General features: G+C 49.0%; 1 protein-coding gene across 1 annotated transcript; it reads right to left on the reverse strand.

The window, feature by feature from the left end:
* Positions 1 to 14,101: 14,101 nt before the first annotated feature.
* On the reverse strand, positions 14,102 to 18,659 carry XKR7 (XK related 7). Its single transcript, XM_087928782.1, has 2 exons — positions 18,460 to 18,659; positions 14,102 to 15,520 (listed from the first exon to the last, which is right to left on the reverse strand). The coding sequence occupies exons 1-2, from the start codon at positions 18,581 to 18,583 to the stop codon at positions 14,565 to 14,567; spliced, it is 1,080 nt and encodes a 359-aa protein (XP_087784908.1). The 5' UTR covers positions 18,584 to 18,659; the 3' UTR covers positions 14,102 to 14,564.
* Positions 18,660 to 27,032: the final 8,373 nt, after the last annotated feature.

Here is a 27,032-nt window from a genome sequence, read left to right on the forward strand (position 1 = left end):
TACAGGGGAAGATGGGCAGCTGGGTGGGGGGAGAGGAGGGAAGGCCACCCTGCCGTTGCTCTGTGGGCCTTGCAAACGGTTGTGGGAACTTGCAAGCCCAAAGTCTACAACGGGGTCTCCAACCTTGGCAACTTCCAGACTTGTGGACTTCAACTCCCAGAATTCCCCAGCCGGCACGTGCTGCCATCCTCTGGGTAGCTTATGAATTGATTTATTTACTGATTACTAAACTTCTATGCCACCCAATTCACCATGACGACTCTTTTTGTTTGCTCTAAGAAATAACGGTATGTAGGCCTTCCTTTCCTCCTTCCTTTCCTCTCTCCTTCCCTCACTCCCTTCCCCTTCTTCCTTTCCTTTCCTTTCCTTTCTTTCCTTTTCCTTCCTTTCTTCCGCTTCTTCCTTCCCATTTTCTTCCTTCCTCCCATCCTCTCTTCTTTCCTTCCCCTTCTTCCCCTCCCTCCTTCCCTCACTCCCTTCCCCTTCTTCCTTCCCTTCCCTTTCTTTCCTTTTCCTTCCTTTCTTCCGCTTCTTCCTTCCCATTTTCTTCCTTCCTCCCATCCTCTCTTCTTTCCTTCCCCTTCTTCTTCCTTTTCCTTTTTCCTTCCTTTCCTTTCTTCTTTCCTTCCCATTTTCCTCCCTCCCTCCTTTCCTTCCCATTCTTCCTTTCCTTTCTTTTTTCCTTTCTTTCTTCCCATTTTCCTCCCTCCCTTCTTTTTTCCCCCTTCTTCTTCCTTTTCCCTTCCTTTCCTTTCTTCTTTCCTTCCCATTTTCCTCCCTCCCTCCTTTCCTTCCCCTTCTTCCTTTCCTTTCTTTCTTCCCATTTTCCTCCTCCCTTCTTTCCTTCCCCTTCTTCCTTTCCCTTTTTCCTTCCTTTCTTCTTTCCTTCCCATTTTCCTCCCTCCTCCCTTCCCATTCTTCCTTTCCTTTCTTCTTTCCTTTCTTTCTTCCCATTTTCCTCCCTCCCTTCTTTCCTTCCCCTTCTTCCTTTCCCTTTTTCCTTCCTTTCCTTTCTTCCTCCCTCCCTCCTTTCCTTCCCATTCTTCCTTTCCTTTCTTTTTTCCTTTCTTTCTTCCTATTTTCCTCCCTCCCTCCTTTCCTTCCCATTGTTCCTTTCCTTTCTTCCTTCCCATTTTCCTCCCTCCTTTCTTTCTTCCCCCTTCTTCCTTTCCCTTTTCCCTTCCTTTCCTTCCCACCCTTCTTTCCTTTCTCCTTCCTTCTTTCCTTCCCATTTTCCTCCCTTCTTTCCATCTTTCACTTCCCCTTCCCTCCCTCCCTCTCTCCTTCCTCCCTTCTATAAAATGTTGTGCCAAATGCCTGAAAACTTAAGAGGTCAGCTTAAAAATAAAAAATCCAATACTTTCCCCGCTACTTTCCTAACTGTTTGAAGAAAAATGCTATCACCCCCATCAAACAAAATGGGGCGTTCAGACCAAAACCTCTGCTGGCAGCTTTCTATCATTTTTCTCCCTCCGTTTCATTTCTGCATGGCTGAATTTCACAGCCAGTTCCCTGCACTGTCTTGCCCGGGGGGGCAGAATCTAGGGACAGCCGCAGATGGCAGGGCCCCCAAACCACCAACCCTCGGCTCGCAGCTTCTTCCGAGAGGCCCACGGATGGTGGTTTATTGTCCCCCGGGCTGTTCGAAACAAAGAAGGGGGAGGCTTGGGTGCTGAGGAGGCAGACAGGTGGCTGAGAGGGTGGTCCGGTCGCTCCGTCTGCTGACCTTCAGGCCCAGTTCGGGGGCTGAGTGGCTCCTTGAAATAGGAGCCGGCCGTGGTCTGCAGCTGCCAAAAACAAAGGCAACATAATCCTAGGCTGCATCGACAAGAGGGATAGGCTCAAGGTCACGTGAAGTGTTGATTACCACTTTATAAGGCCACACTTGCAACGTTTAGCATCCGGTTTTGGTCGCCACGATGTAAAACAAGACGCTGAGATTCTAGGGAAAGTGCAGAGAAGAGCAACCGAGAGGATTTTAGGGGACTGGAGGCCGCAACGTTATGAAGAATGGTTGCAGGGATTGGGTAGGCACCTATTCTAATGAAAAGAAGGATTGGGGGGGCAATAGGATAAGCGGCCAAGGTCCTTTCCAACTTTTGTTACTCTGTAATTCTGTCAGGGTCTCCTGCTTGGAGAAGGGGTTAGACTAGATGACCTCCAAGATACCTTCCAACTCTTATTATTCTATAATTCTGGAAGGGTCTCCTGCCTGAGCAAGGGGTTGGACTAGATAACCTCCAAGATCCCTTCCAACTCTAGTTCTTCTGTAATTCTGTCAGGGTCTCCTGCTTGGAGAAGGGGTTAGACTAGATGACCTCCAAGATACCTTCCAACTCTAGTTATTCTGTAATTCTGTCGGGGTCTCCTGCTTGGAGAAGGGGTTAGACTAGATGACCTCCAAGATCTCTTCCAACTCTGGTTATTCTGTAATTCTGTCAGGGTCTCCTGCTTGGAGAAGGGTTAGACTAGATGACCTCCAAGGTCCCTTCCAACTCTAGTTATTCTGTAATTCTGTCAGGGTCTCCTGCTTGGAGAAGGGGTTAGACTAGATGACCTCCAAGATACCTTCCAACTCTAGTTATTCTGTAATTCTGTCGGGTCTCCTGCTTGGAGAAGGGGTTAGGACTAGATGACCTCCAAGTTCCCTTCCAACTCTGGTTATTCTGTAATTCTGTCAGGGTCTCCTGCTTGGAGAAGGGGTTAGACTAGATGACCTCCAAGATACCTTCCAACTCTTATTATTCTATAATTCTGGAAGGGTCTCCTGCCTGAGCAAGGGTTGGACTAGATAACCTCCAAGATCCCTTCCAACTCTAGTTCTTCTGTAATTCTGTCAGGGTCTCCTGCTTGGAGAAGGGTTAGACTAGATGACCTCCAAGATACCTTCCAACTCTAGTTATTCTGTAATTCTGTCGGGTCTCCTGCTTGGAGAAGGGGTTAGACTAGATGACCTCCAAGTTCCCTTCCAACTCTGGTTATTCTGTAATTCTGTCAGGGTCTCCTGCTTGGAGAAGGGTTAGACTAGATGACCTCCAAGATCCCTTCCAACTCTAGTTATTCTGTAATTCTGTCAGGGTCTCCTGCTTGGAGAAGGGGTTAGACTAGATGACCTCCAAGGTCCCTTCCAACTCTAGTTATTCTGTAATTCTGTCAGGGTCTCCTGCTTGGAGAAGGGGTTAGACTAGATGACCTCCAAGGTCCCAGACAACTCTTATTATTCTATAATTCTGCAACGGTCTCCTGCCTGAGCAAGGGGTTGGACTAGATGACCTCCAAGGTCCCTTCCAACTCTAGTTCTTCTGTAATTCTGTCAGGGTCTCCTGCTTGGAGAAGGGGTTAGACTAGATGACCTCCAAGGTCCCGGACAACTCTTATTATTCTATAATTCTGGAAGGGTCTCCTGCCTGAGCAAGGGGTTGGACTAGAAGACCTTCAGGGTCCCCTTCCAACTCTTCGTTATTCTGTTCTGTTGTCCTCCTTAGCTCGTGGCAGCTGCCTACCTGTCCTTGTTGCGAATCGTGGCCCCATCGATAAAACGCCGGAGGATATTGTTGGGGATTGTACAAGGCCGAAGACGGGAGCGACTTTGCCATTGTTAAGGCAGATGGTTTCAAATCTTGAATAACATCTGACTGGATTGGATAGATTTTTCTCAGCCCTGCTGGTGATGGGACAGGCAAATACAAGATTACAATTATTGATTTTTCGTCTCCAGGCGCGAGAATTTTTATTTTATTTTTTATTTTCTCACCCAACGATATCCTTTGCGTTTCCATTGGTTTCCGATCTGGGACACAAATGGCCTTCGTGGAAAGCATTAAGTCCAGAGGTGGGGAGCGATGTCCCCTTTAAGACTCGTGGACTTCAACTCCCAGAATTCCTGAGCCACGAGTCTTAAAGGGGACATCGCTCCCCAGCCCTAATTTTATCCTTTTGGCCAATTTTATTATTTCCCCAGGAGAATCTCCTAGGGGGAAGCAGCTGGCATAATGCCCATGATTTTTATTTCTTTTATTGATTCCCTGCCTTTGTTATTTGTACAAATGACTCGAGGCGGTTGAGCCTACTCTATGCAGCACACTTCCTTCCTTCTGTTTTTGCCACAAGAACAACCCTGGGAGGTTGTTGGGCTGAGAGAAAGGGACTGGCGCACAGTTTTGTGCCTAAGGCAGGGCTAGAACTCACTGTCTTCTGGGGACTGGCCCAGTCACCCAACTGGCTTTCCTGCCAAAGGCAGGACTAGAACTCAACATCTCCTGGTGTTTGGCCCAAAATTACCCAATTGGCTTTCCTGCCTAAGGCGGGACTAGAACTCCCGGTCTCCTGGTCATTGGCTCAAAGCCACCCAGTTGGCTTTCATGCCTAACGCAGAACTAGAACTCCCGGTCTCCTGGTCATTGGCTCAAAGCCACCCAGTTGGCTTTCATGCCTAACGCGGAACTAGAACTCCCAGTCTCCTGGTCATTGGCTCAAAGTCACCCAGTTGGCTTTCCTGCCTAACGCAGAACTAGAACTCCCGGTCTCCTGGTCATTGGCTCAAAGCCACCCAGTTGGCTTTCATGCCTAACGCAGAACTAGAACTCCCGGTCTCCTGGTCACTGGCTCAAAGCCACCCAGTTGGCTTTCCTGCCTAACGCAGAACTAGAACTCCCAGTCTCCTGGTCATTGGCTCAAAGCCACCCAGCTCGTTTTCATACTGTAGAAAGCTAGCACCCACCCGTCTCCTAGAAGAATGAAACATTCTAGAAAATATTTTTAAAAAGGCAGAATATTATATTTCCCTGGGTGAAAAAAAGGAGAAACAGTCTCTTAGAAAGCACCCCCCACACCCCAGAAAGACCGGGCCATTCTATCTACAAGACAAAAGGACAAAAGGCTTCAGGGGGATGGTATCAGCCCTCACTCAAGATCCAAACCAGGACAAAGCCACTAAGCCATAAGAGGAATTGCCCAACACCCTTTGAGAACACCCACCTTCTTCATTGCATCGTCACCCAGCACAGTTCAACCAAACCTGTCTCAGACAAACTCCTAGGATTTGCACATGACCCCCTACAGCAGCCAATAGGATGTATTTCTTGCACAGGAATAGGAAGCTCTAGGGCAAGACTTATATATATGTATATCAATAAATCTCTCTCTCTCTCTCTCTCTCTCTCCACTCCATGTGGTCCTCTACCCAGAATCACACACGCTTGGTGTGTGTGATTCTGGGTAGAGGACCACATGGAGTGGAGAGATATATATTTATTGATTTATTGAGCATTTATTCTGCTTCATCGTTAAACTATCCTTCCAGGCAGCCACCATGTTTTCAGTGTCTTTCTCCCCACTTGGAACGGAACCCGGATGGACATTTCTTCCAACAATACCTAAAGCATAACTAGAACTCACAGTCTCCTGCTTTGTAGCCTGGTACCTTAACTACTAACTAGACCAAACTGTCTCGTTTCCTTCTCCCATGTTTTCCCCTAAGGCCGGGATGGGGAACCTATGGCACGCATGCCACAGGTGGCACACAGAGCCATTTGTGCCGGCATGCGAGCTGCAGGCAAACTTACTTCACTGCGCACGTGTGCGCCTCACAGCTGATTTTCGGCTGGTTTGAGGCAATTTTTGGGGGTCTCCCAGAGGCTTGAGGAAGGCTTCTGCAGGCTTTGCAGGCCAAAAACTAGGCCCGTTCGTCACTTCCTGTTTTTCCAGAAATACTTGAAGTGACGAAACTGGCCTAGTTTTCGCCTGCAAAGCCTGCAGAAGCCTCCTCAAGCCTCTGGGAGGCTAAAAGAGGCCTCAAACTGGCCAAAAATCAGCTGTGAGGTACAGTGCAGGTAAGGGGGTGGCGGGGTGGGGATTGTGTGCGCATGCGTAAAGGGGTGGGGGCGTGCATTGTCTTCTCGGCTTTGCTCGGGTATTTTCTCACGTCATAGTAGTTGTGCTTTTAAAGTTGTATGATGTGGGAAAATACCGAGCAAGCGAATACCATACATGTAAGTACCATAAAAACTTAAGAAACACACACACACACACACAATATATATATATATATATATATATATATATATATATATATATATATATATATATATATATATATAAAAGTTTTAGCGGTACTTACATGTATGGTATTCAGCTTTGTTCGGGTATTTTCCCACGTCATTATAGTTGTGCTTTTAAAGTTGTAGCAACGTTTTGGCAGAATCTCATCTGCCATCATCAGGCTTCTGTATAGTGTTCGTCTTTAAAAGTACAACTACAAGTACCTCTTATGTAGGGCAGGACAGCTGTTCCATAGGTCTGTTCATCTTCTAGGTCTCCATTATGTCTCAGTGTGTTTTTGTGGATCAAGCCGGTGATTTTGCTTTTGTGGAAGCCGTTGGCTGTCAGTACCTTAGTCAGGGTGCATAGTTCAATCTTTATGTGTGTCTTGTCTGCCAGGCGTTTGGTTCTAGCAATTAGTGTTTTGGCCACGGAGTTTATCTGTGCTGGTTGGTGGTGGTGGGATTGGGCGCTGAGATAGCGGTTGGTGTGTGTTTTTTTCTGGTATATGGTGTGTCCTAGTGTGCCATCTGTTTTTTTGTAGATTAGTACATCTAGGAATGGTAGTTGTTTGTTTGTTTCCGTTTCCATGGTGAACTTGATTTTGGGTTGTGTGCTATTTAGGCGTGTAGACCTATGGAACAGCTGTCCTGCCCTACATAAGAGTATTACAGACAAAATCAGTAAGATATTACACAGGCATCACATCAAGACTGCCTTCAAACAGACAGAAAAATCGCAGCCATCCTAAGAAACCCCAAAGATAAAATTGACCTGGAAAACCGAGGCATATATGAAGTCCCCTGTGCATCATGCCCGGCCACATAAATTGGACAGACCAATAGAGGAATAAGTTTTCGCCTGGATGAACACAGAAACGCAGTAAAAAAGCTGGAACACACTTCCTCACTCGTCCAACACATGAAAGCCACAGGTCATAGCATCAACTTCAATGGCACCAAAACCCTAGCCACGATAGAAAACCCCAGCCACAGAATTATCCGAGAAGCCATAGAGATTGAAAAAAGACCTGAAAGCATGAATAGAAGAGACGATTCCACCAGACTGTCAATTATTTGGAAGCCTGCACTCACAAACAAAAAAATCTCCACACCACAAGCCAGGCAAACGCCTGGGCACAAACAGATCCCCCCTGGTACCTCCAGCTCAAACACACCTCAACCAGGCACCCAGATGAAACCTAGCTTCCTAATAAATGATAGCCGTCCATTTACTCGGAGCCAAACTGCACTAAAAGCCTCCAATACAGGAACACAATGTTTCCAGCCAATCAAGACACAAAAGAAGATATTAGAAACACCAATCAAGCAGAACACAGCAAACTCCAAGATCAATAAACACAGACCAAGACTCCCAACCAATCAGGGTGAAGAAAAAACCATTCTGGCACAGCAGTAGGCTAGCTCCAAATTTAAAACTGAAACGGCTGTGAAAGTCTGACTCACAGACGAACACAATACAGAAGCCTGATGATGGCAGATGAGATTCTGCCGAAACGTTGCTACAACTTTAAAAGCACAACTATGACGTGAGAAAATACCCAAACAAAGCTGAATGCCATACATGTAAGTACCCGCGAAAACTTAAGAAAACAAATATATGTATGTATGTATGTATGTATGTATGGCATTCAGCTATTTTATATATATATATATTTCTAGTGAATTTTGCAGCTAGTAACCTCCAAAAGCTCACAGACACAACGCTGAGGATAGGACCTTCTCAGGAGTGTGTAAATGCACCATGTTGGTACTCCACGGTTCAAGAATAGGCTAACTTTGCTATTCAGCTGTCCAGTTACCTGAAACTAGAAATTATAGTTTCTAGTCCTTATTGAGGCATAATGGAAGGGTTCACACTTTGCACATGAGGTCTTCAACCCCATCAGAATACTAACTTTTTACTTTGCAACAATACTAATTTCACCCTAGGGGTCTTGGTGCCAACATAAGGTAAATCTCAGAGAACAGAGCATGTACAGAGTGTTCGGTGGGGGTTATGGGTTATGGAGTCTTCTGTCTGGTGTGATCCCAGAAACCGTCAAGCTAGCTAGGTGGTTTACCATTAAAGATTTCAAAACAATGCTTTCCCAACATGGCGACTCGAAGATGAGAAGACTTCAACTCCCACAATTCCCCATCCCACATGGCTGGGGCTGGGGAAGTCTGGGAGTTGAAGTCCACCCATCTCCCAGGGGTCCAATTGGAAAACTACTGCTTTAAAAGCGGAGATGCGCATAGTGAAAAAGTTACCACACATTCAGTTCTTGTTCGCTTGAGGTAACGGCAAGGAAAAGGAGGACATTTGGATTAGAGGAAATGTGGGGTTTGTTCAAGAAGCTCTTTCATAAACCGATGGAATCAAGTTGGAAATCCAGTTGATTTAGCTTCTTAGATATCGGACAGGGTGGAGCTGACGTCGTGGCGATATGATGGGAATCTTTAGGGGCTCTTAGGGAGGTTGTCGATATCCTGAAAGCCGGTGGTCCAACTCAGTTTCATTGAGGGCCACATCAGGGCTGTGGTTGACCCCGGGGACCAGGTGGGTATGGCTGACTGGGTGGGTGTGGCATAATTCCTCTTCATATTGGGTAGACTGGGCCAAAGTGACGCAGGCCAGCACCTTATATTTTCCAGGACAGCCCTGCTGGCTGAATCCAACTACAACTTGTGTCGGATGTGGGCCACAGGCCTTGAGTTTGACACCCCTGTGTTAAGCCTTGGGCATATCATATCCATTTCCTTTCCCTTCCTCCCATTTTAAACACACCTACACTTAAACCTAATTAAGTCAAATCATTTTAAAAAGAGCCGCTGTCTACATCTGGGGGTCTCGAACTTGACAACTTTTAAGACCTGTGAACTTCAACTCCCAGAATTCCCCAGCCAGCCTATCCTCGCAATTCTCCCACGCCACCTGAGATCCCCATTAGGTTAAACAGAGAAAATGTGAGTGTCTCTTCTGTTGTATATTGATTCCACAGGTAGTCCTTGACTTACAACCGCTATCACCGGCAGAAGTTCCCACGTTAAGCGTGGTGGTGGTTAAGTCAGTTGTGCCCGAATTTAAGTACCTTTCTTTGCTATGGCTCTTAGGTAAATTACCACAGCTATTAAGTGAATCACGTTGTTAAGCAAATCCACTTTCCCTTATCAATTTTGTTGGTCAGAAGCTGGCTTGGAAGATGACAAATGATGGTCACATCATCATTTCGGGAGACTGCAACCGTCATAAATGCGTGCCAAATAGGATCACAGCGATGGCTGTAAGTGTGAGGACCAATCCTAAGTCATGTTTTTCAGGGCTGTGGTAACTTCGAACTGTTGATCAATGGATAGCTGTAAGTCGAGGACTAACTGTAATAGGCTAACCAAGGGGAAGCGTGGAAAATGTTATTCCAGTTTATAGAACTACAGTCGATTCAGGCTGAGAATTATTGGGATTGAAGCCTGACATGCCAGCTTTGGAGATATCTCAGACTACAGTTCCAATGATTCCCAGCCAGTAGAGTCCTTGGCCTTGTGGGCTGCAATGAAGGAAACTGTAGTCCAGTAATCCAGAAGGCTGTGATCATGAGTAGGCCTGAATAGAGAACAACCAATAATTTGGCACCATTGAGCTAATTCCCAGAATTCCTTGGGTGGAGTTGGAACTCCATTCATTAGTGTTCCTCCCCCTGGTGGCTTCCCTTGGGATGGCAGCTCTTAGAAGGCCCACAAATCCCTTTGGACAGGGGAATTCTAGGAGTTGGGTTCTGTAACGGTATGTGAGAAAGACCTTGAGACACAAGGGAGGGGGAAGAAATGCTGCTTAGGGAACAGTTAGGTAAGAGGTGGCTTAGCCCTGAGTTCTCCAACCTTTCTGCCTTTGGGGAAGGCACAAGCGAAGGGCATGCATGTACGTGCTCGTCTGCTGCTTGCACAAGTGGGGATGCGTGCGCTCGCCCGCCACTTCCACGGCCTGGTTCTGAACGGCTCAAGGCCCATTTGTGGACTCAATCCTGGGGGTTGGGGGACGCGTGGCTTAGCCCTCAGCTGCATAATGGCTGGAGAAAGAAACTCAGAAGGGACACTTCCCAGTTTCTAAGGATATAAAACAGTGGTGGGATTCCAATTTTTTCCCCCACCGGTTCTATGAGAGAGTGCTTTCCGCGCGCACTCAAGAACCGCCCTCTGTGTCTGCGCTAGTGGGGTGAGCTGTTTTTTTTACCTCAGCTGAGGCGCAGCAATCCACTCTGCCACATGAATCAGCTGAGGTAAAAAATAAGAGAATATAGGACAGGATAGGGTAGGGGCAGGGCCAGTCAAAGGTGGTATTTGCTGGTTATCCAAACTATTCACTACCGGTATCCATTTTTACCTCAGCTGAGGCGCGGCAATCCACTCTGCCACATGAATCAGCTGATGTAAAAAAACAAGAGAATATAGGACAGGATAGGGTAGGGGCAGGGCCTGCCAAAGGTGGTATTTGCTGGTTATCCGAACTACTCACTACCGGTATGCCATTTTTACCTCAGCTGAGGTGCGGCAATCCACTCTGCCACATGAATCAGCTGAGGTAAAAAAACAAGAGAATATAGGACAGGATAGGGTAGGGGTTATCCGAACTATCCACTACTGGTATGCCAGTACTGGTTCGAACTGGCTGAATGCCACCTCTGATGTAAAGGTGACAGTGGGAGATTTGTCCTTTTGGACCTGCAAGATTCTGTTAATGTAGCCTTAAAGTAAAATAAAATCAGTTCATCATCTGGTTGTGTTCGCTGCCTAAGTCTGAGCTTTGGAAGCCATATTAGCACCAGATGCTTCCGTGCTGCCACATTCTTGAGCCTGGGGAAATAATGGGAGGGGGGAATTTCTTGGAGTACATGTGGTTAGACATAATAGCATTCTTTTTCTCAGTTAAGGTTGTGTTATTTCTGCACCTGGGTGAGAGGACGTCTCAAGTTGGGATGAATGGTGATTGGGGTATGTGATGCCATGACGGGTGCAGGGGGTGGATTTGTAATATTTTACTTATTGAAGGAAAACCTGGAACTTTCAGATTTGGGATTTCCCAGAGATGCCAGTTTACTACTCTGAGAAAAGGAGATGTCTGTCTCTGAATTGTTGGTTGGAGTGGGGAGGTTTTCTGGAATGCTGACACTAAGTGTGACACCTGTCTTGCAATTCTGACAGTACAAATTTCCCGGCGTCTCCTTTACAGCCTGAGAAACTAGAGGGAGTAGTTTCTCCTGATCCTATGGTGCTTCCGTACCAGAGACAAATTCGGTGCATGTCTAGTCACACTTGGCCCAATAAGGCAGTGGCCCCCAACCTTTTTTGTGCCACGGCCCAGTACTGGCATCACAAAATGATCTGTGGCCCGGTACCGGCATCAGCACGCATGACAAGGCAAGGCGAGCCGAGCGACCAGCCAGCCAGCCTCCCCCACTTCTCCCCGCCACCTTCAACTCCTCCTTTGTACCTTTGTCAATGGGCTTCGGGACGGCTTCGGGACGGTTGCTCGGCTCGCCTTGCCTTGGGTGCTGAAAGAATCCTCGCGCCTTAGTTTCGTTCGAAGCCGCCCCCCCCCCTTCGATGAAACTAAGGCGCGAGGATTCCTTCAGGACCCAAACGCCGCTTTCCAACCGGAAAAGCTCACCCGGAAGCACTTTCTCATCAAACAAGATGGCGGCGCCAGCAAACCGGCGGCCCAGTAGGAAATGTTCCACAGACCGGTACTGGTCCGGGGCCTGGTGGTTGGGGACCCCTGCAATAAGGTACAGGCAGTCCTCGGCTTACGACCGCAATGGAGTCCCAAATCTCTGTTGCTAAATGGACATTGGTTAAGGGAATTTTGCCCCATTTTATGACTTTTCTCACTGTGTTTGTTAAGTGAATCCCTGAGGTTGTTATCTTAGGGACACGGTTGTTAAGGGAATCTGGCTTTGCTGTTGAGTTTGCTCATTGGGGGGGGTCACAAATGGGCATCATCACCTGACCCCGGGATGCGGCAACTGTCATCAATAGGAACCGGTTGCCAAGCATCTGGATTTTAATCACAGGAACGTAGGAATGCTGCAACGGTCGCATGAAAAAAGGTCATCCGTCACATTTTTCGGGGCCGTTTTAACTTCAAATGGTGGTTAAATGAACGAGGACCACCTGTATTCAGTTCAATTCCATTCCCTGCAACTGTTATGTATCTGAGGGCTAAGTCGCCGCTTATCTAATCATTCCCTAGGCCTGGGGTCGCCAACTTTTTTTTGGACCTCAGGGACCACCAAACTCATCGTTTTAAATCCCGCGGACCAGAGACCCTGGGAAAATTCCCTAAAAAAATGACTGCAGGAAAATCACCCACCCCGTTTTCCTACCCGATCGATTGTTCTTTATTTGGGATCGGAGGATACCGTCTCCAGCTCCGTTCTCAGGGAGAGAGAGAGGGAGAGAGAGAGAGACTTTTGGCTTCATGCAAGGAAAGCAGCAGAAGACGCAGAAGTCTTTCTTTCTCTCCCCCAAACTCTGCCAGAAATGAGTCTTTGCTTGGAGCAGGAGGCCTTGCAGGGTCCCAAAGACTCATTTCTGGCAGAGTTTGGGGGGGAGAAAGAAAGACTTTGGCTGCTTTCCTTGCGTGCAGCCAAAAGCAGAAGAAGAAAGAAGCAGAAAGAAGCAGCCCGGTGGCCAGGCCAGGCGCGTGGGGCGAGTGGGTCAAATTCCCCTTCCACCCTTTCCCCCCTCCACTACCTCGTGTTGTTCGCAATGCAAGCGACGCAAGCTTTGTGTTCCCATACAGCCTGGATTAATTACTTTTGGGGGGGGGACATTTCTCTGCGGACCACCAACATTTTCTCATGGACCACCAGTGGTCCACGGCCCACGGGTTGGCAACCACTGCCTTAGACAGTGTCTCTTCTTCCATCTCCCAAGCCATTCCCTCATACCGTTCCCACCCCATCTGGTGCCTGCCGATTGGAAGGCTAATACTAACACCCCTCCTGCAATCACAGCCGTAACAATCCCATCCCACCCCGCCTACTTTTTAATACTCACTAAAACTTGGGTTTCATGGCACAATTTCAACCCAGAGGCCCCTAGAATCGGATCGGCTCCTTCAGGAAGCCCTCCCATTCATTTGGAGGCAGATAAACAGACTTAGGAAAGGAGGCACGGAAGGGGGTTTCCAGCCCCTTTCCTCTGTCCCCATCCTGTGAATAAGGATACCCAATGGGACTACAGGCCACGGGTGAGATTTAAAAATTCTAGCAACCGGTTCACGGCCTGGTTGCTGGGTGGGCATGGCCATGGTGGGCGTGGCCTATCAGAACTTCCCGGAGTCCTGTTTTTTTGCTTTCCCCAGAGTCCGTAGGCTTCTCTCGGGAGTCCAGGAGGGAGAAAATGGCTTCTCCCAGGCTCCGGAGGGCCTCTAGAAGCCGGAAACAGGTCCGTTTCTGGACTTCCGGTAGGAACTTCCGGTTCGACCCATTTTTTCCTTCCTCGCAGAGCTTCCATGCAAAACCCTGCACTTACCTGCATGGAAAACAGGCTGCGTGGAGACTCCTGGGAGGGGAGGGGCAGGGTTGGGCGGGGCCAGCTGTTCAGTTCAATTTAACATCCGGTTTGCTCGAATCGGTCTGAACCGGTCGAATCCCACCCCTGCTACAGACCCTTCCCCAAATCCAGAATCTCGCCCTCCCAGACAGACGGCGTCTGATGGAAACGCCGTCTTGGGAGCTCTTTCTGTACAATTTGGGGACGAGTCGAAAACGGGGTGAAGGGGGCTACTTCTCTACACCAGCTCTGTTTCCTGCATGAAAACTTGCCAGCCCCCACCCCAATCTCATTCCAGCAAAAGTGAAGCATCCACCAATACCCAGTCCTGGGGTTGAATCCCACCCCTCCGTTGCCAGAAAGTAGCCCGCAACCTAAAATCCATCCCTCTTCCTACTTTACAAACGTCTTCCCACCCCGTTCCAGGACTCCCTTGGGCTGTTCGGTTCCCATCACCTCCCCCACATCCCCCCACTCCCTACGGAGATGGACCCTCTGCTCATGTCACCCACCCACTCCCAGCCAACCACTTCGTGGGCACCGTAGATAAGAGAAGCCCTTGGTGGCCTTGGCTCAAAGTCACAGTGAGGTATTTTGAGAGAGGCTTGGCTGGGAGATAGGGTCCCTCCTGGAACGCAACTGGGGAGGAGGACAAACAGGGGACCCGCCCACAGGGATGGGGCGAGGGGATTCGCAACCCACCGAATGCATAGCCCAGATGGTGAGCTGAGAGAACAGCAAATAGCACCAGTTGACCACCATTATACGAGAGGGCCACGAGCAGTCCATATCACGAGAAGGAGTAATTAAACGGAATTATCGCGATGTGAGAATGGGACATCCTGATGCTTCCTGGACTGCCACTCCCACCGTCCCACCCAAAAAGGACCGGGACAGTCCCAAAGCTTGCTCACTCGGGCTGTTTGGACCCGGTTCAGCCCACAAGGCCTGGAAGGGTCCCTCCCGGCCTGCTTACACAGTGGTCTCATATTCCAATAGCTCCTGCGACGCCCCCATGCTGCGATACTGTAGGCGCGGCGTGGCCGGAGAGGTGTACTCAAGAGCTAGAATGGTCTTACGGAGACGCCTGTCAATGAAATGGGCGTCCCAGGCGGGGTACTTCTTCCGTGGCAAATCAATGCGAATAACAGGCCCCTCTGTCCGTGGGGCCCGGGCTATGGGGGTGGAAGGCATACTGGGCCTGACCTGAAAGACTGGCCCGCAGCTGTCTCTGTCCCCTGGTATCCCCTCTCGTTCTGTAGTCCTTGGCAAGGAGCGCGGCGGACTGGTGATCACATCTGGTGGAGGCCCCATAGCCCGGGGTATGGCAGTGGACTCTTCCCCGCAGAGGCAGCCAGCGTTCTGGGCCCCGAAAATGGTTCCACTGGGATGCAAGAGGCAGTAGTAGATGAACATGAAGAAGACTCCCAAAGCGAAGCTGGAGGCCACCACGCAGACGATGATCAAGGCGTAGAATTCGGAGATCAGGTACTGTTCGCGGAACCAGTACCAGAGGCCCGTCAGCGCGGCATTCTCCAGCAGGGTTATGATGTAGTAGATGGACATGCGGCATCGGCTGCGGCCTTCTTTGACGTTGAACCAGCAGAAGATGTAGATGATGCCCACCACCATGTTGTAGATGATCTCCTCCCACTTGGACATGCAGAAATCCGTCTCGCCTTGGATGATCCAGAAAGTCATGATGCACCAGTGGGTGACAATGAAGATCCCGAAGTAGAGCTGAAAGACGGAAGCGAAGAGGGCGAAGGCGATGGCTCGGGCGGCAATGGTGAAGAGGTGCCACAGGATCTGGACCATGGCTCCTTTGTAGGACATGGGCATCTTGTCTTCCCGGGAATCCCGGAGCACCTTTTGGTAAGAGGCCAAAGTCCACGCCAGAGACACCAGCGAGGCAGAAGCGGAGAAACCTTCTCGAAAGGAATAGAGAGACAAAGGGGAACAACGAATTACGGAGAAGACAAGGCAGGGGTGAACTTCAAATTTTTTTAGCAATGGGTTCTCTGCCTGGTTGCTGGGTGGGCGTGGCCACGGTGGGCACGGTCTAGTCAGCCTCCTGCACCACGGCGGGAGGGGGTTGCCCTCCCGGGGTTCTGGTGGCTCTCCAGTAGCCAGAAACGGGCCCGTTTCCAGCCTTCTAGAACTTTCCGGAGTCCCATTTTTAGCCTTTCCTGGGCTTCTGTGCAGGCCCTGCACTTATCTGGCATCCAAAACAGGCGGCGGGTGAGACTCCGGGGAGGGGAGGGGAGTGGCGAAAGGGGCTAGCCAGGCATGGGATTTGCAGGTTCTCCAAACGGCGTAGAATCTTAGCTAGATGGTCGTCTCGAACCCACGCAAACCTCCTAGCAGCCCACCCCTGAGACAAGGTGTCCTTGAAGGTTCTCTAGGGAAGACATGGAGCTGGAGGATAGACCCCAGGGATGGGGTGACAGCGTTGAGCAGGGGGTGTCCAACGGGCCAGATGCTTCCCGTGCTAGCCTCTCTCCACCTCCCGGTTTACCCCGCGGTGCATCACGTGACGACAACGTGACGCCACGAGTTTGACACCGCTAGCCTAGAGCCTGGATGGGTGGGAGGGGCAGGGGTAAGAGGATTGATCTGAAGGAAAACCAAGAGGAGAGAAGGAAATGACCCCGTGGAGGTATATCCCCAAGGAGGTCAAGGAGACTGGAAGGTCAACCACCTAACTGCTACGTCGGTGTTCGTATATACATATATGGGAAAGGACTCCGGAGAAGTCAAACCAACATGACACAAGTGGTGATGGGGGAAAAAATGGGTTGTGGTTTGTGGAGTGGAGGAGCAGGGAAGGAGGAGGAGGAGGAGGAGGGCTGGGGGGTCCTTGGTGCTCTCAGAGCTTGATGGTTTTCTGGAAGATGTTTCATGACCCATCTAGGTAACATCAGTACTAGAAGGAAGTAGGGTTTGTGGAGAGGAAGAGGAGGGGGAAGGAGAACTGTGGGGTCCTTGGTGCTCTTTGAGCTGGGTGGTTTTCTGGCAGACGTTTCATGACCCAACTAGGGAACATCATCAGTGCTAGAAGGGATGGAGGTTTGTGGAGAGGAAGAGGAGGAGGAAGTAGAGGGGGAAGAGGACTGTGAGGTCCTTGGTGCTCTCTGAGCTTGATCGTTTTCCTGGAGGCGTTTCACGACCCAACTAGGGAACATCATCAGGGCTAGCATGAAAATTCAAACTCAAGGAAACAATCAAACTCAGAGACCAGCAAGGACTCCACAATTTTCTTCCTCTTCTGAAAACCCCTTTCCTTCTAGCACTGATGAAATTACCTAGTTGGGTCATGAAAGGTCTGCTAGAAAACCATGAAGCCTCAGAGAGCACCAAGGACCTCTCCTCCTCCTCCTCCTCCTCCTCCTCCTCCTCCTCCTCCTCCTCCTCCTCCTCCTCCTCCTCCTTTCCACAAACCCAACTCCTTTCTAGCACTGATGATATTACCTAGTCGGGTCTTGAAACGTCTGCGAGAAAACAACCAAACTCAGAGAGTACCAAGGTTGGCCCCAATTCCCAAAGTCTACTCTAGGGCAGCAGGGATCTCCCAACTTGGCAACTATTGAAGTCCACCAATCTCAAAGTTGCCAAGTTTGGAGACCTCTGCTCTAGGGGTTTGCTCTCCCCTTCTCTGGGTGTCTCCTACTCAGTGGTGGTATACTACCGGTTTGGACCGGTTTGGCCGAAGTGGTAGTAAAAAAAATAAAATAAAACCCTCCGACGATCAGACTGAGAAGAGAAAAGCGCAGGATTGGCCCTCCCAACACTCCCTACACTTTTCTCTTCCTTATCCTCTCAGCTGATTGGCGCTGCAGGCTCAGCTGGTGTGGGGAAAGTGGCGCATGCGTGTTAGGTGTGTGTGCGCGCGTGCGCGATCATTGATCTGGTAGTAGAACAGGTAGCATCCTCCTTCTTTGACCCAACGAGCTTCTAACATTCCTTTCCCGAAGGGACATCGGAAATGGCACACATGTTCCACCCAAACTATCCCTCTCCTCCTTTCTTCTTTTGTTCCTTCTTTTGTTCCATCCTCTCTCTTTTCTCTCCCTCCTTCTTCCTTCCTTCTCCCTCTTCTCCTCCTTCCTCTTTTATCCTCCCTCCCTCTCCCCTCCTTTCTCTTTATCCTCTCCAGCTTCTCCTTCCTTCCTTTCCATCCTTCCTTTTTACTCTCCTCTCCTTCTTCCGTCCTTCTCTCTCTCCCCTCCTTCCTTTCTTTATCCTCCCTCCCTCCTCCTTCCATCCTACCTCCTCCTTCCCTCCTCTTTTCTTCTTCCCTCCTTCCTCTTTGTCCTCCCTCCCTTCTCCTTCCTTCCTCTTTATCCTTCCTATCTTCTCCTTCCCTCCCTCCCTCCCTTTTTACTCTCCCCTCCTCCTTCCTTCATCTCTCCTTCTCTTCCTTCCTTTCTCTTTCCTCTTTCACCTCCCTCCCTCCCTTCTCCTTCCTTCCTCTCTTTATCCTCCCTCCCTCTCCCTTCCTTCCTTCCTCTATATCTTCCCTATCTTCTCCTTCCTTCCCTCCCTCCCTTTTTACTCTCCCCTCCTCCTTCCTCCATCTCTTCTTCTCTTCCTTCCTCTTTCCTCTTTCTCCTCCCTCCCTCCCTTCTCCTTCCTTCCTCTCTTTATCCTCCCTATCTTCTCCTTCCTTCCCTCCCTCCCTTTTACTCCCCCTCCTCCCCCTTCACCTCTCCTTCTCTTCCTTCCTTCTCTTTTATCCTCCCTCCATCCTCCTTCCTTTCTGCCTCCTTCCCTCTTCTTTTCTTCCTCCCTCCTCGAACACCGAACCGGCAGGACCCCACGGCTGCTCCCTCCCCCTCCCCTCCCACCGGGGCCCACCTCCGCTCACCTTGCAGGGGGTCAATCCGCTTCTGTTGCACCATGATGCTCAGCTGCAGCACCAGTTGCGGGGCGCTCTTGAGGAAGGTCTCCAGAAGGCGCAACATGCTGACGTCGGCACATTCGAACATCATCCTCCAGTAAAAATGGCGCTGGCGATGCTCGGACTGCCAGCGGCTCTGGAGACCCAGGTAGAGGCTCCTCAGGTACCTGTGGGGAAGGAGAGGGAGAGAGGAAGGCGTGCGCAGGGTTGTCCTCGACTTACGACCTTCAAGGGAGCCCTACTTCTACGTTGCTAAGCGAGACAGTGGTTTCGTGAGTTTTGCTCCAGCTTACAACCTTCCTTGCCAAACGACGCACTGCAATTAAAGTTAGTCACACGGTTGTTCAGTGAATCTGTCTCCTTGGGTTGTCAGAAGGGACACAGTGACCATCATCAACACAGGTAGTCCTCGACTTACATTGGTTTGTTTAGTGACCAAAGTTACAACAGCACTGGAAAAAGGGACTTATGACTGTTTTTCACACTTATGGCCATTGCAATCATGGGATCAAAATTTTGGGCTCAACCTACGACCACAAGGGAGCCCAAAAAGTTCTCTTGCTCAGCGAGACAGTTGCTCTGTGAATTTTGTCCCATTTTACAACCTTTTTTGCCACCATTGTTAAGTGAATCCCTGTGTCAGGATTCCAACAATCACCCTAATGAAATCATGATTCTCGAGCCAAACTTCGAAAAGCTTCAAAGGATTTATTAGAGGTGACATCCTGGCCCTGCCCTGCATGAAGCCAACTCTGGCCTACATAATTTACACTCCCCTGGGACCCTGTTTCCCCCCCCCCCCAGGGGGGTCTCCTAAACCAGATTCTCCAATTGAGCACCTTCAGGGGCCGGGTGTCATCAATCACAAGCTGTTGTAAGTCGAGAAGCCCCTGGACACGCCCGGCAAAAATAAAATAAAAATAAAATCAAGCAGAATCTGTCTCCGTACCAGAATTTCACTTCCATAAAACGATCAAAGAACAAAGAAAATGACCTGTAAGGTCATTCCCCAATTTTTAGGTGTGAAAGAAGAAGAAAAATGGGGCAGAAATAGGTTTTAATAATAATAATAATAATAATAATAATAATAATAATAATAATAATAATAAACAACTGTGCACCATTTTTTAAAAAATAAATACCAGGATTTTAATGAAATCTAGATCATTCGCAACTGGGGGCTGTGGAGATCGGGGGAGAATATTTATGCAGCTGTGTCTTTTTGAAATACTCAAAGCTCCTTGAGATTCAGATATTAAACCACTCGACATTTTGGCAATCAAGCTTAATTCACGGAGTGGAGAAAATAGTCGCGGTTAAATCTGGAAGCCATAAAGGCAGGATCTGCATTTTTTTTGGAGGGGGGGGCGGTGTGCCGTTTATATTCTCCCAGAATTGGCGCGATGGGGAGAGGTCATTGGCCAAGGTTGTTAACTCCGTTCAGTCGCCTTCTCAGCTGTTTCCTTCTTTTCTGGAGAGTGCAGAAATCAAAACCTTTCGCTGTCCTTCCCCTCTTTGGCATTTTTAGGTACTCAGCCGTATCTGCACTTCACCCCCCACCACACTTTAAAAAATAATAATCACCCCCCCCCCGCTTCTATTTTAGGCCGAGGGGTCTCCGTTCATTGAAAAAAAAATCACAGTCGCGGTTTCTCGTTCCGTCTCCTGAATCGCGAAAGCAAGGCCGGTAAGTTAAGAAAGGTGATTTATTCAGCCGTTTTTATTCATTCGTTTGTATCCTGCCTTTATCATTTCTGCAAAGAACCCAAGGAGGTGATGAACGCACATCCAATGCACCTTCCTCCTCCTGTGTTGCTCACAATCACAACCACACTACAAGGTTGGTTGGGGTGAAAGAGAGAGAGAGAAATTGGCCCAAAGTCACTTGGTTAGCTTTCGTGCTTAAGGTGGAACTAGAATTCATTGTCTCCTGGTGATTGGGCCCAAAGTCACCCAGCCGACTTTCATGCCTAAGCCTGGACTAGAACTCACTGTCTCCTGGGGATTGGCCCAAAGTCACTCAGTTGGCTTTCATGGTTAAAGCAGGACTAGAACTCACTGTCTCCTGGGGATTGGCCCAAAGTCACCCAGCTGCCTTTCATGCCTAAGGCGGGACTAGAACTCACCGTCTCCTGGTGATTGGCCCAAAGTCACCCAGCCGGCTTTCATGGTTAAAGCAGGACTAGAATTCACTGTCTCCTGGGGATTGGCCCAAAGTCACCCAGCCTGCTTTCATGCCTAAGGCGGGACTAGAACTCAACGACTCCTGGTGATTGGCTCAAAGTCACCTAGCCAGCTTTCATGCCTAAGGCAGGACTAGAACTCACCGTCTCCTGGTGATTGGCCAAGGCACCCAGTCACCTTTCACCACTAAAACAGGACTAGAACTCACCATCTCCTGGTGATTGGCCCAAAGTCACCCAGCCTGCTTCCATGCCTAAGGCGGGACTAGAACTCACCGTCTCCTGGTGATTGGCCCAAAGTCACCCAGCCTGCTTTCATGCCTAAGGCGGGACTAGAACTCACCATCTCCTGGTGATTGGCCCAAAGTCACCCAGCCTGCTTTCATGTTTAAGGCGGGACTAGAATTCACCTTCTCCTGATGATTGGCCCAAAGTCACCCAGTTAGCTATCATGGCTAGGGCAGGACTAGAATTCACCACCTCCCAGTTTCCAGCTAAACTCTCCAAATTTAGCATCCTGCACCCTAAGTGTGGGACCTTCAGCTTCTTGTTGGCTGATACACACTGGATTCTCCGTTGTCGTACACACCCTGCCACCACCTCACACACTATCCAGCTGCTTTGTGGTCAACACGGCGTGTGTTTTCCCCTGTGTTATTCTGTAATTCTGTCAGGGTCTCCTGCTTGTACAGCGGGTTGGACTAGAAGACCTCCGAGATCCCACCCGACCCTTGTTATTCTGTTTCGCGATGCCGTTCTGGGATGAAAGGAAGGGAAGAGGGTTCCTTCCCCCTCCTGCCCCCCTCCATTCGTCACCCTGTAATATAATATTATTTTCCATTTCTGAGCAGCGGCAGCTGAGCCACACCGCATCTTCCAAGGAAGGGGCTGGTTTCTTGGCTCCTTCTCCATTCAGCGCTTCCGAAAGCAATTCAGGGCATCAGCAAAACGCGGGAGCTTTTCGGAAGCTGGGAATTTTTCCAAAACCCATTACAAAAAAAAAAAAAAAACAGAAAGAAATCCATCTCCACAGCGCCTTTGACCTTTCTCTGCTGAGCCTCTCGAGTCTGGAACCAACCCAGCCATCCGGAGCACCAGGGTTTGTCTTCCAAAATGAGCAGATGTTTTCCAACGTTGGGCTGCGTTCACACAACACACAAGCCCAGGATGTGTGCATATATGTGTGTGTGTGTGTGTTGGGAGGGGGGAGGCAACAGTTCCCACAGGCTGCGCGAGTCAGAAAATTATACTTTGCTTTCATACGGTTTGCTTTTTTAAGGCCTGGGATGGATCCACCGTGTTTGCTCAACCGGGATATTTCAGGAGTTGTGTGGATGCAGCCCAAAGGGGGAATCTGAGCGGCATTTGGCAGCTTTTTACTTTGCAAAAGTCAAACGTTTTCAGGCCAAAGTACAAGTCGTTCTTACAACGGCACCGAAAAAAGGAACCTAATATCGTTTTTTACACTTAATGACCATTGTAATCAGGGGTGGGCAGCTGCCGGTTCGCACCGGTTCAGGAGAACCGGTTGTTAACATTCTGTGCCGGTCGGTGAACCGGCAAATCCCACCACAGGCTGGCCTCACCCCCACTTGTTTTTTAGCATGTTTTCCGGGCTGTTTTCTGGACCATTTGGGGGCCATTTTGGGCCATTTTCAAGCCATTTTCCAGGTGTTTGGGGGCATAATTTGAGGTATTTTCAGGCTGTTTTGGTTGTTTTTTGGGGGTGTTTTCAGGCCATTTTTGTGATGTTTTCAGTTCATTTTTGGGCCATTTTCAGGCATTTTGGGGCATTTTGGGGGTGTTTTCAGGCTGTTTTTAGTCATATTTGGGGGTGTTTTCAGGCCATTCTTTCGTGGCATTTTCAGGCCGTATTCGGTCCATTTTCAGGTATTTTGGGGTGTTTTTTGGAATGTTTTCAGGATGTTTTTGGTCAATTTGGGGGTGTTTTCAGGCCATTCTTTTGTGGTGTTTTCAGGCTGTTTTTCGGGCCATTTTCAGGATGTTTTCCAGGTGTTTGGGAGTGTTTTGAGGGGTGTTTTCAAGATGGTTTGGTCATTTTGGGGGGCATTTTCAGGCCATTGTCATGCCATTTTCAGGTCATTTTGGGGGACATTTTTGGGGGTGTTTTCAGGGCATTTTTGGTCATTTTGGGGGTGTTTTCAGGTGAATTTTTGTGACATTTTCAGGCCATTTTTTGGGCTGTTTGCAAAAAACAGGCCAAAAAACAGATGGGAGTGGGGCCAACCAGCTGAATCCTACCTCTGCCTTTGAGGTGAGTGGCTGGGAGGCAGGGCTGGGTGTGATCGGTGACATCACCCACCCAGTCACATGACCAGACAGCCACACCCAGATAATCGCTTGTTAAGTTATTCCAATCCCACCATTGGTTGCAACCTCCCCGCGGTCACGTGATCAAAATTCAGACAGTTGCCAACCGGCTCACATTTACGACAGTTGCAGTGTCCCCGGGGTCACGTGATCCCCTTTTTGTGACCTTCTCACAAGCAGAGTCCATGGGGAAGCCAGATTCCCTTAACAACCGTCACTAACTGAACAACGTCAGCGATCCACTTGACTTACGACCACAATGGAGGCCACCCCTGAGCAGGAAGAAAGGTTGCAAAACGGGGCAAACCTTACTTAACAAACGTCTCGCTTAGAGGTGGAAGTTTTGGGCTCAGTTGTGGTCGTAAGTCGAGGACTTCCTGCCGGCTTATATTTCTTCTCGGTCTCATTGATTAGCTGAGCGACAACTCTTGATTTGGAAAGGAAGCGCTGCCTTGCGGGCTTCCCAGTCAACACCATCTCCAGGGGCAAACTCTCATTTGCTCAGTCCATGTAATTTGCTTCCTGTTGTTCCTACAAGCCTCTGCTTACTCAGCAGGCTCATCACCTGGGAGAGGTGACTGACAGCTGTTCCAGAGAGTCCCCCTCCAACACAACTGAGGACAGCTCCTCAAAACCCACGGGGTTCCCTGGTTATCTGCTCCTTTTCCATGGCCTGCTTTCTTTCCTTCCTTCTTTCCTTTCTTCTTTTCTTTTCCTCTTTCTCTCCCATTCTCCTTTCCCTTTCTTTCCTTCCTTTGTTCCTTTCTTTGTTTGTTCATTTGTTCCTTCAATCCTTCCTTCCCCTTTCCTTCTCTCCTCTCCTTCCCCTTCCTTCCTCCTTCCCTTCTTTTCTTCCTTCTTCTATTTCTCTCCCATTCTCCCTTTCCCCTTCCTTCCTTCCACCCTCCTCCTTTCCTCTTTCTCTTCCTTCCCTCCCATCCTTCCTTCCTCTCTCTTCCTTTCTCCCTCCTTCCCTCATTTCTCTCCTTTCTCTCTCCATCCATTCTCTCCCTCCCTCTTTTTCCTCTCTCCCTTCTTTCTTGCCCTCCTATTTCTCTCCCATTCTCGCCTTTCGTGCCTTCCTTCTTTCCCTTCTCTCATTTCTCTCCCTTTCTCCCTCCCTTCTTATTTCTCTCCCATTGTCCTTTCCCTTTCTTTTCTTCCTTCATTCCTTTCTTTCTTTGTTCCTTCATTCCTTCCTTTGTTCCTTCAATCCTTCCTTCCCTTTTTCCTCCCTCCTTTCCTCTCTCTCTCCTTCCCTTTCCTTCCTCCTTCCCTTCTTTTCTTCCTTCTTCTATTTCTCTCCCATTCTCCCTTTCCCCTTCCTTCCTTCCACCTTCCTCCTTTCCTCTTTCTCTTCCTTCCCTCCTCTCTCTTCCTTTCTCCCTTCCTTCCCTCATTTCTCTCCCTTTCTCTCTCCATCCATTCTCTCCCTCCCTCTTTCCTCTCTCCCTTCTTTCTTGCCTTCTCCCATTTCTCTCCCATTCTCACCTTTCGTGCCTTCCTTCCTTCCCTTCTCTCATTTCTCTCCCTTTCTCCCTCCCTTCTTATTTCTCTCCCAGTCTCCTTTCCCTTTCCTTCCTTCCTTCGTTCCTTCCTTTGTTCTTTCCTTCCTTTCCTCTTCCCCTCCTCCCTCCCTCCTTCTCTTTCCTCCCCACTTCCCTTCTTTTCTTCCTTCTCCTATTTCTCTCCCATTCTCCCCTTCCCCTTCCTTCCACCCTCCCTCCTTTCCTCTTTCTCTTCCCTCCCTCCCATCCTTCCTTCCTCTTCCTTCCTTCCTTCCCTCCTTCCCTCATTTCTCTCCCTTTCTCTCCATCCATTCTCTCCTCCCTCTTTCCTCTCTCCTTTCTTTCTTTCTTTCTTTCTTTCTTTCTTTCTTTCTTTCTTTCTTTCTTTCTTTCTTTCTTTCTTTCTCTCTCTCTCTCTCTCTCTCTCTCTCTCTCTCTCTCTCTTTTTCTTTCTTTCCTCTCCCATTCTCACTTCCACCTTTCTTGCCTTCTTTCCTTCCCTTCTCTCATTTCTCCCTCCATTCTTTTCTCCCTCTCCCTCTCTCCCTCCCTCCTCACATTAACTTCCATGAAGTTTCTTTATGAAAGATTCTCAGGAAAGTTTCCCCTGTTATCGGTTACGATGGCCTTCCGACCCCTTTTACAACTCTTGAGAGCCCCAGTCTGGTTTAACACTGGCTTATTGATCAAATAAGCTACGCTTGCCTGCCTTTTTACACAACACTAAACCACAAATCCTTCCTTGTTTAGAAAACTGGACTTTTCAACATGGCTTAGCAGAAGCTGGACCACTCAAAAGTTACACACAAACCCCCACTGGCTGCTTCCAAATTTCAGAAAGACGGGCAACTGACGGGGAAACCACCCAAGGGGCTCTTAAGCAACAAACCAGAATCCCAAAAAAGGTAAGGTTTCAAGGCGGATATTCGGCTGCTTAAAATCCCGGCCGTTGCAAAACAGTGTGATTGTGGCATTTGGGTGGGATTAAGGAAGAAAATGAGTTCAAGATTTAAGACCTTCATTTCATCCCCTAAAGCTCCTCCAAATCCAAAGATGGAAACAGCTAAACTTTTCAGCTCCAATATCACCAGGCTGCCAATCATCCGAACGGTGTGTGTGTGTGTGTCAGAAGCCACAGTGAGACCAGAACATTGTCATGGGCACCAGTGCACCACCCACCCATGGCCGGCACCACTGGAACAATGCCCAGCCTCGCCAAGTCCTGGGAGCACGGATGCCTCGGTTGTTGGGCGCTTTCAGACATGGCAACGCCTCACTGGGTTCTGTAGCATGCTTTAAGATGGGTGGACTTCAACTCCCAGAATTCCCCAGCCAGCAGGATCAAAATGGATGGACTTCAACTCCCAGAATTCCCCAGCCAACAGGGTTAAAATGAGTGGACTTCAACTCCCAGAATTCCCCAGCCAGCAGGGTTAAAATGGGTGGACTTCAACTCCCAGAATTCCCCAGCCAGCAGGATCAAAATGGGTGGACTTCAACTCCCAGAATTCCCCAGCCAGCAGGGTTAAAATGGGTGGACTTCAACTCCCAGAATTCCCCAGCCAGCAGGGTTAAAATGGGTGGACTTCAACTCCCAGAATTCCCCAGCCAGCAGGGTTAAAATGGGTGGACTTCAACTCCCAGAATTCCCCAGCCAGCAGGGTTAAAATGGGTGGACTTCAACTCCCAGAATTCCTCAGCCAGCTTCTTTAAGACAGGTGGACCAACTCCCAGAGTTCCCTACCCAGCAAGCTTTAAGATGCGTGGATCAACTCCAAGAATTCCCAACCCAGAAGGATTAAAAATGGGTGGATTTTAACTCCCAGAATTCCCCAGCCAGAATGTTTTAAGATGGGTGGACTCCAACTCCCAGAATTCCCAGCCAGCTTCTTTAAGACAGGTGGACTTCAACTCCTAGAATTAAACTTTGCCAGGTGGGGAATTCTGGGAGTTGAAATCCACCCATTTTCAAGTGGTCAAGTTGAGAAACACTGCCGCAGAATGTTGGGTCTCTCTGCCCTACACAACAGGTGCAACTTTCACAACTCAGACAGACATTTTGCAAAAAAAATATATATGTTATTTCAGTTGTCGCCCGGAGGCCAGCCATGCCCAAGGTATGCCCACAGGGGTGGGATTCTACCGGGTTGGACCAGTTCTATAGAACTGGTTGTTATGATTCTGCACAGTTCGGAGAACTGGCAAATCGGGCCACTGCCTAGCCCTGCCCTACCCCACCCACTTACCTGGCATGCACGCCATCCAAATTGTCTGTGTTATGCCTAAGCCTAATTTTGGGGTAAGTTGCTATTTTTCCTTTCCCCCCCCCCCAATGATCAGCTGTTTTGACTATCTGCTGTGCCAGGAGATTTAGATTAGCTAGAAACTAGGAAATCCTTGGATTTCTTGATTTCTAGCTAATCTAAAAGCAGAGCTGAACCTTCCTTAGGACTGAAGCTTCTATTTTTCAGTGCAGTGACTCAGGTAGCAGATTGCAGAAAGATAGATCTCTGAGTGA

The sequence above is a fragment of the Pseudonaja textilis genome, chromosome 3, assembly GCF_049901715.1.
Source record: "Pseudonaja textilis isolate UNSWEBS1 chromosome 3, rPseTex1.2, whole genome shotgun sequence".
Classification (NCBI taxonomy): Eukaryota; Metazoa; Chordata; class Lepidosauria; order Squamata; family Elapidae; genus Pseudonaja; species Pseudonaja textilis.